Consider the following 9,922-nt stretch of genomic DNA (forward strand, 5'->3'; position numbering starts at 1 on the left):
ATCTTAGCAATACCATTAAAAAAATATGTTTTTATTAATAGTGAATAGCTGTAAAAATTTGTGGAAAAAAACGGCTTGCTTAGTTAATTGTATAAATTTAATTTTTCGATTTTAGAAAAGAAAAATGTAGCCGTTGCATCAGAACTTTGAAAGGTATAAAACATCATGATGTCGGATTTACAATATCTTTTCTAGTTTACGAGATCAAAACGGACGGGCGGACAAACGACAGACAGACCACACAAAACTAATTGCGGGGGCCGCTAAAAATGTAACATTTCTCTACAAAAAAATATTTATCTTTAATATTATTAACCGTTACATAAACAGCTTTTAGATTAGTATATATATAAAGACAACCAATATATAGATCTATAGATACACAATACCGCTGCAACAATCTGAAATATATAACTTCACTGCTATTTTTCATGCTTTAGTGAAAATATTACACTTAGATGTAGCATATTTATAAGAACTTCTGGTTCATACGTGGATATAATTTTTCCAAACATAAAAGGCAATGCTAAAAAAAAATTTCTGATAGGTATGGAAAAAATGATTACTCCCAATACCAAATACCAAAATCTGAACATGCTATATGACATATAGTACTTTTGGGCCCTAGTTTTATTATTTTGTTCAAATTTCAATACATTGTACTTAGAAAAAATATTAACGTAGCAGGACAATGTTCAGTGTATATTAAGATCGTCAATTTGTTAAGACTCAGATTAGGTCGGAAAATCTCATTCTATTCCTCGACACACTGGGTCGCATTTTGATCATGACATAGAGGTTTAAGACAATGGGATGTGCCAGGTCACAGTGACTTTCAAAGTACACAACCCTCAGGCCTGATTTCTACAGTATGTATATTTACTTCCATTGAATAGAGAACGGATAAAATTTAAAAAAAATGTTGTAAGCGTTTTCAATTACTGGAATGAGGTAATATTTTTTCAAAGGTCTAGCTTACTGCAAACAAGTCTTCCGTATCAGGCAATGGTTCTGCGTCTAAAATGACGGACAAAGCAAATTCAAGTTTCATTAGTCAAACTTGTACTGCAAAATGAAGATTTTGATGTTTTGATAATTCTCAGCGTTGTCATCTCATCTGTTCTGATTCGGCTCCTGTAGTACTAATGAGAGTTTTAGTGAATAATCATTCTTAGTTTGCCCGACGTTACGATACTGTCATGGTACCTGGTTGTCATTCGCGATGATACTAGTCTAGTTGTACATCTTTAGTACAGCACCGCTTTTTTTTTTTTTTAACTTTCTCTGTTACGTATCCAGACTGGTCACCGTTATTATTATTATATATTTTATATAGCGCTACTTTCATGCTAATAGGCGCTCAGTAAACACAGCTCTGCCCGAGTCGGGTATCGAACCTCGAGCCTCCTTCTAGGTAGCCAAGCCAAGCCAAGTTCAAGCGCACTTAGCCCCTCGACCACGCTTCCCACTAATTGTTCACCATCTTTGACTACACTTCCAGCTACTTCTGTGGAGTTGCCTTTACTTGATTCTCTTTCGCTTCTAATTCGTTGCCAACTTTTCAATCTGCAGTTTTCTTTCTCTTCGTCGTTACTGAAGGGATCGTATTCTTTATATCTTTGTATTCTTCAGAAATCATTGTCACATTGATTACAAAGCTTAAATCAGCAGACCCTATCTGTTTGTCTGTCTGTCTGTCTGGTAAAAAGTGTGAACACGGTATGTTCCCACTCCCGTCCTCGGATCAGGTTAAAACTTTGCACAATTACTCATTGGTGTAAACCAGTGTTTCTCAAACTGTGTTCTGCGGAGACCTTGTGTTTCGTGAGGACTGATTCGGTGTTCTTCGAAATACTGGAATAATTAATTAGTAGGCCACCGCTTGAATTCAGTGCTCCAAAAAAAAATAAGCAAAGTTATCCAATAACTGTCACTACATATAGTGGTCTGACATTTATTTATGTATAATTTCTTGAGATGTCTATTACACAGAAATTAAAGATATTCTCATTCACTTAAATACTCTTGTACTACTTGTTGTCGCGTATGGTTACTAAATGAGTTATGCAGCTATGATAGCACAACAAATCGAAGCTTGAATAGCAGATGGAATTTATTTGATATTAAATTTAACATACTGGCAATCCCAGCCATCAATGAATGCAAGAAATTCTCCACATGATTTAATTATAATGTCCAATAACATATTAAGCACACATCTGTTAATACTTTGTTACATTAAATATCTATGCGTCCTCTCATTTCAAAATCATGGTAACTACTTATCACAACTAACTGTAGTACACATCCATACGCTTCAAGAACATGGCGACTACTAAATTTCTGACTATGTGGTCAACTCCCGGAAGGAGATTTCCTGCCCATAATTCTCGATTAGGTTTTACTTCCACGCGAGACACACAGGGAAGGGGATACTCCTTGTTTCCCAATTAATGTATGTCACAAACAATCTTGAGACAACTACTCCGAATGTGCGAAATGTTCCATTATAGAAAAAGTTTGAGAAACACTGTTGTAGATAATACATGAATCAATAGAAAAAAAAACAACGAAACAGTCCATTAATTACTGGTTATTAATTATTTCCTTTGATACCAACAAGGAACACGAGGCCTACAGTATTCAAGCATATTTTAATATGTCCGGGTTTTGTCCCCTTAAATAACTCTACTCGTTTTTTTCTCCCACACCCATTCTCAGATCAAGCGGAAATTATTTTACTGGATCTAACCCAGAGGTTCTCAACCTGTAGGTCGGACCTCTTTGGGGGTCGATTGACGATTTCCCAGGGGTCGCCTAAGACCATCGAAAAAATGGATTGTTTTTGTTTATTCTTTTATAGCTGTGTGTGTGTGTGTGCTGGGGAAGGGGGGGGGGTCGCGGCAGAGTGGGGGTTGTAAAAAGGGGTCGCCCAGCCTAAAAGGTTGAGAACCGCTGATCTAACCAAACATGAATCAATAAAAAACAAACAAACATTTAGTCATTTAATTTTTGGTAATTAATTATTTTATTTGAATTTAAAAAAAAAAACTTCTACATTATTAAGATACATAGTTGTATGCATGGGGTTCTATGTAGACTGTAGACCTTCAAACATTAAATATTAATTAATTGTTTGATTTGTAAAAGTTTTCACAAAGAGCAGTTCTAGTGTATTTCTTGATTATTCAAGCGAAATTATTTTTACTGACAGGAGAAGGCGAGTAACTGGCGCCTAAACCAATAAGCTTAGCTTCCGGCAGGAGGGACTCTTCATTAGCCTTGGCTTGCAACCCATCTAGCAGAAAAAATACAGAATTCAAATCTCTGCTGCTTTGCAGATTTACCAAAACATGGGAAAGGATTCGTGCGTCAACCCTGAGGAAAAAATAAGGCAGATTACTTCCCATAGAGCTACACTCTGTCAGAGACTTCGACGCTGCTGATCTCAAACTGTATGTGTCGTTTGCAAAGAATTAAAATAAGAACCTTTTAATGTTATAACTCATACCACAGATGTGCCCAGGAACAGTATTGTTGCTAAAAGAAATTCTTTAACTCTTTCTCTCCTAACTGACGATACCAGCGTTGATTCCACCAGAATTTGGTAAATAATTACGGAGAGAAAGAGTTAATAATATCAGATGTACGTTTGTGTAAAAATTAAACAAAAAACATTTTTTTAACTACTTCAACAGCTGGTAAATTCAATGTTTTATCTAAAGTCTGCGTAAAAAGTTCTTGTAAACCGCTGACAAGCCACTATCTTCTCACTGTGAAAAGGTTTTGTGGGTCTATTCTGAACATTATCGTTGAGATTTTGAAAGGTTTTCAAACCCTTATCGTTGTATCATGTTGGTATTGTATTAAACGATCCTTCAGCGTAATTAGTTTTATATCGACACAAAAAGTCACTTGGATAACCGCTTGTTTGACAAGGAAGGAATGAATCCCAATTTTAAATAACCAACGCTTTAAAATCTACAATTCTTTTTTTTTTTAAACATCCGTTACATGTAGACTCAAATAAATAATTTAAATTAGTATTGACATTAAATACAACAATTTTTCGTTTGATTAGCAGGATAAATATGTAAAGGATTAACTAAGGTACAAATCATATATTAGTATGTGAAATAATTGCATTAACAAGATGTGAAAATTAAAGTCACGACCAGCGTAAATGAGATCCATTTTTGTAGATCCCATTGGGCATCTCATAAACCCCACATTTATTTATTCCCTTAAGTTGACCCCTTGGAAGTCTATGTTGATCACTTTGGGAATCTCATAACCCCCCCCCCCCCATTTATTGTTTCCCTTAAGTTGACCCCTTGGAAGTCTATGTAGACAACTTTGGGAATCACTGCTCTAGTGCACACAGCCCCACTTAATGGAGCTAAAGGAGGATGAAGATGGAGCTAAAGGAGGATGAAGATGGAGACAAAGGAGGATGAAGATGGAGCTAAAGGAGGATGAAGATGGAGTTAAAGGAGGATGAAGATGGAGCTAAAGGAGGATGAAGATGGAGACAAAGGAGGATGAAGATGGAAACAAAGGAGGATGAAGATGGAGCTAAAGGAGGATGAAGATGGAGCTAAAGGAGGATGAAGATGGAGCTAAAGGAGGATGAAGATGGAGCTAAAGGAGCATGAAGATGGAGCTAAATGAGGATGAAGATGAAGCTAAAGAAGGATGAAGATGGAGCTAAAGGAGGATGAAGATGGAGCCAACAAGCAAGGAAGAGATGAAAATACAAATTGTACAAACTAGTACGCTCTCGTAATGCAGCTCTTTAATTCTTGGCTACCATAATTAGTCGGAACTTCGATTTTCTCTTCGACCCTTTTGTGAATAGTCGTGCGCGCCTTAAAAACCAGGGTAGGGACCGCGCGTCTTCAGAATCAGGATGATGCTTATTGGATCGTAATCTTTTATTTCGACTCTCTATTATTTCGTGGGCATGCCCTAGTACAGTCAAAGCATAAAGTGTTGCAGCAATCGGTGCTATTACAGGAACAGCCAAAGAAGCGAGACCTGCTGCTCCATAAATAGCTGTTTGTGACGTGAATACTTTCCATTGCAAATTATCTTGTCTTCTGTAATTAAGACATTTACGTACATCTTCCAGATGCTCGTTTACCTCATGAAGAGTTCCTAGGGTGGTATTTTCCTTCAATGTTTCGAGTGTAAGCTTAAAGAGCTGAGTATCTAACGGTCCAAAAGTTCGTTTTGAAAAAAATGTCCTGATATCAGTATTTTCCACTTTTTTTAGTAGCTTATCCAGTTCAGCCCTTAGCTTAATAGTGGCGTTATTTCGTTTCATTAGTAGTAACACCTCCTTGGCAATACCAACTTTTGGCCGCAAAGGATAAAAGTCTTCATTGCGTTCTACTTCGCTTGAGAGTGAGCTTAGTTCTTCGTCTAGGTTGCTTATGTCGTGAAATTTCTTGTCATTAAGTCCTTTCATTTTTTCGAGGAGCGCATCAATTTGGTCTTCCATTTTCTGAAAAGCGATTTTTCTTTCTACTTGTGTCTGTAGGTCTTCAAGACGGGCTCGTATAACGTCGAAAATCCGAGGCTCTCCTTCGGAGTAGAAAATATCCTTAGGATCGTCGATCTGATTAAGGTCTGTTAAGCATGTCCCCACTTCACTCAGTATCTCAGATAACCGCTCAATGCACTCCGCTGCTGGACGGACAGCATGAAAGCTATTGACTATCCGTAGCTCTCTCTCGAGATATTCAGATTGCAGCTGTGGAAGTTTAGCTTCCAAAATGAGTCTGTTGTGTTGTTTCTTCAAACTAGAAAACTTCGATTTTGTGTATCCTTGGTCTAAAGTATTGACCAAGTCAATTAATTTTTGGCGTTGGCTTGCTACGGCTTGCAAACATTCAGATTCATTATCAAATAAAATGCATCTATGGTGTACATGGGAAAACAAAAGACCCAACTCTTGGGTTTGTTCATTAACCCAGTCCTCAAATATTTTCTTTCCCTTATATTTGTCCTCAAATAAATCGCCAAATGTCACTAGAATAATACAAGATTTGCTTAAATTATCCTCGCCGAACAGTTGTTTCAGTATGGATAATATAGTTTTGTGTTCTTGCGTGAAACGGTCTCCATACTTCCAGACAATAATGAGAGCCACTTTCCCATCTTCTGGACACTCCAGTACGGCGTCGGTCATATCCTTACACACCTTCAACGTGGCTTCATTTACATTCAGGTTGGTGTGCATTACTCCAGGCGTGTCGATTACGGTCAGGTTGTTTCCATCTACGACAGCACTGGCTTTTTCAACTTTCTCTGTTACGGATCCAGACTGGTCATCATCTTTGAAATATGTTTTTCCAAGGATGACGTTGCCGGTTAGACTTTTGCCCATCCCGGTTTTGCCGAGCAGCAAGAAAGTCAATGACTCTTGATTGCTTGACATTGAAGTCAATGACTCTTGATTGCTTGACATTGAAGTCAATGACTCTTGGTTGCTTGACATTGAAGTCAATGACTCTTGATTGCTTGACATTGAAGTCAATGACTCTTGGTTGCTTGACATTGAAGTCAATGACTCTTGATTGCTTGACATTGAAGTCAATGACTCTTGATTGCTTGACATTGAAGTCAATGACTCTTGGTTGCTTGACATTGAAGTCAATGACTCTTGATTGCTTGACATTGAAGTCAATGACTCTTGGTTGCTTGACATTGAAGTCAATGACTCTTGATTGCTTGACATTGAAGTCAATGACTCTTGGTTGCTTGACATTGAAGTCAATGACTCTTGGTTGCTTGACATTGAAGTCAATGACTCTTGGTTGCTTGACATTGTTGGCTGTCGAAGAAACAAAAAAAGCTTTATAAATATTTCTAGCATGTTTTGGTAAAATAGCTCGAGTGGGAAACGCCAAAAAGCAATGTGCTTCAAGAGAAACTAAGATTACTGCACAGCGATAAAAGATTATTATAAGAGAAACTAACTAAGATTACTGCACAGCGATAAAAGATTATTATAAGAGAAACTAACTAAGATTACTGCACAGCGATAAAAGATTATTATAAGAGAAACTAACTAAGATTACTGCACAGCGATAAAAGATTATTATAAGAGAAACTAACTAAGATTACTGCACAGCGATAAAAGATTATTATAAGAGAAACTAACTAAGATTACTGCACAGCGATAAAAGATTATTATAAGAGAAACTAACTAAGATTACTGCACAGCGATAAAAGATTATTATAAGAGAAACTAACTAAGATTACTGCACAGCGATAAAAGATTATTATAAGAGAAACTAACTAAGATTACTGCACAGCGATAAAAGATTATTATAAGAGAAACTAACTAAAATTACTGCACAGCGATAAAAGATTATTATAAGAGAAACTAACTAAGATTACTGCACAGCGATAAAAGATTATTATAAGAGAAACTAACTAAGATTACTGCACAGCGATAAAAGATTATTATAAGAGAAACTAACTAAGATTAAGATTACTGCACAGCGATAAAAGATTATTATGAAGCATTCAAGTTCCTTAGAGCCGGCCCTGATTTCAAAATAATAATCTGTGTGATTAATAGTAAAGGATATTAATTAAAGATAGAGTTAAATGCAAGAAGATGATTGAATAGATAAAAAGTAAAAAGTTCCCCCTTTCAGACCTTGCGATCTGATAATGTAAAGGTCATCTGTACCTGTGATCCACGGTTAGAAGAGATCAACTCAACGACCGACCTCCTTAATTGTTCCCCAACTAATGTGAAGTACCCATTTTGCTGGGTAGAGTAAGGAGTCTTAAAATCCCGAAATTTAAAGTTCAAGTCTTCACCGAGCCTCGAACCCAGACCCCCTCCTCCCCGTTTCTGAAGCCAAGCTCTTTGTAACACTCGACCACCATGCATCCGATGATTAAATAAAATGTAAGAACATTTTCAAAGATCAAAAGAGCTAGGTTGACAAGAACGATCTAATAGTGCAGTTAAAATCTGTATAATATAAAACGAGATTATTTGTATTCAGAAATTGGACACTCCATGGCCAAGAATCAACGTCTCATTTATTACTAACACTACGTTGTACCGTACCTTTTCCATAAAATGCCCGTTCTTATCATATATTTGGAAAAATTGAAACGCCGGGCAACTATCGGTTGGAGTTTATCATGAATATAGACTAGCTAGCTAATTTACAGTAGAGCTTATCAACATACAAGTATCAAGATAAAAATTGAACAGTTTTCTCGAGAGATCGTGCCTCCTATCAGAAATTGGCCAATACGAAAAATGACTAGAATCTATTAACAAGAAAACCATTAAAAATATTTTTTTCTTCAATGACAAGACCTCCATTGTTAAACTTCAAATGACAAGACCTCCATTGTTAAACTTCAATGACAAGACCTCCATTGTTAAACTTAAAATATGATAAAATATTTTTAATAAATATTTTTTTTATTTGATTTCGATTCGGGTATCGATTTCGTGACACCGTCAGATGATTAAACATATTATTTTTCTGATTTGGCAAGCGGGAAAGGCATACTTGTGTGATTTTTTTTTTGTTGGTATGTTCATTATAAGGAGATCTAGATCTAACACTAGACCAAAAGTCCTGATTTAGAACTCTTTACTTCTAGATTCTTTAAAGTCCTTTCAAAACTAATGTCAGATCTAGACCTAGATCTAGTCTTAGCCAAATATACATTTATTTAATTTGTTTTCACTTTGAAAAATTATAACGTCAAGCAAGAGTTTTCCCCATGTAGCCCACGAGCTAATAATTTTTTTCTCAGCGATATATGCTGTTAAACTGTTAAATTTGTAAGAAAAGCGTTAGAGCTGTTTTGGAACAGCTGTCCAGGTTTCTGTATCCTGGTTCCAGGTTCCATTAAGCTCTGACTTGACTTGAGGTATTGTGAAAAAGAGATTATATTGCTTCGAACATGTCATTCGCATGTCAGATGACATAATTCTTAACGTACGTTATCTTACATGCTGAGTTTGCTAAGTAAGTTGTTAAGTAAGTTGCAAAGTAAGTTGTTATGTAAGTTGCTAAGTAAGTTGTTATGTAAGTTTCTAAGTAAGTTGCTATGTAAGTTGCTATGTAAGTTGCTAAGTAAGTTGCTAAGTAAGTTGCTAAGTAAGTTGCTAAGTAAGTTGCTAAGTAAGTTGTTAAGTAAGTTGTTAAGTAAGTTGTTAAGTAAGTTGCAAAGTAAGTTGTTATGTAAGTTGCTAAGTAAGTTGTTATGTAAGTTGCTAAGTAAGTTGCTATGTAAGTTGCTATGTAAGTACGTCAAAGTAATTTGCTAAGTAAGTTGTTAAGTAAGTGTTAAGTAAGTTGTTAAGTAAGTTGCTAAGTAAGTTGCTAGGTAAGTTGCTAAGTAAGTTGCTAATTAAGTTGTTAAGTAAGTGCTAAGTAAGTTGATAAGTGCGTTTCAAGTAAGTTGCTAAGTACGTTGTTAAGTAAGTTGCTAAGTAAGTTGCTAAGTAAGTTGGGCTAAAGTGACTCTCAAAGCGAAGCTTAAAAAGATGTCTGCAAATGGAATTTGTGTAACAGGAAATAGCACAACATGGATTGGACGGTTCGTGGTGCTTTCTATATTCATCATTTTTAACAAGAAAAAAACATTTAATAAATATTGAGTAGTCTTAGTCTCAGTCTTAGTCGTAGTCTTATAAAACTGACAATAAAAGTCTGTACATACCGTTTAATGCTTAACAGACAGATGGAAATAAAATCGAATTTACAAACGCACTAGGAACAGCAACAAGAGAACGGCCTCTAGTGGAAGATGCACACACTAACAACAACATGGCGCACTAAGTCACCACGAGATACACATCCACTTTCCTGAGGAAAACGTTACGTTTTCTACAACGAGCAGGCAGTGTTCAGATCTTTTTTTTTTCTTT

General features: G+C 36.1%; 1 protein-coding gene across 2 annotated transcripts in view; it reads right to left on the minus strand.

Annotated features, from left to right (window-relative positions):
* Positions 1 to 9,874, minus strand: part of LOC106072017 (uncharacterized) — a 21,314-nt gene extending 11,440 nt beyond the window's left edge. The window contains exons 1-2 of one of the 2 annotated variants that reach the window (XM_056039871.1): positions 9,715 to 9,874; positions 4,771 to 6,838 (exon numbers count right to left, since the gene is read on the minus strand). In XM_056039871.1, coding sequence (XP_055895846.1) covers positions 4,796 to 6,832 — 2,037 coding nt within the window. In that variant the 5' untranslated portion in view covers positions 6,833 to 6,838; positions 9,715 to 9,874 and the 3' untranslated portion in view covers positions 4,771 to 4,795. Of the gene's footprint in view, positions 1 to 2,578; positions 6,839 to 9,714 lie in introns of those variants that run through there. The other variant, XM_056039869.1, reaches the window with a different exon arrangement.
* Positions 9,875 to 9,922: the final 48 nt, after the last annotated feature.

This window comes from Biomphalaria glabrata, chromosome 9 (genome assembly GCF_947242115.1).
Source record: "Biomphalaria glabrata chromosome 9, xgBioGlab47.1, whole genome shotgun sequence".
Taxonomy (NCBI): Eukaryota; Metazoa; Mollusca; class Gastropoda; family Planorbidae; genus Biomphalaria; species Biomphalaria glabrata.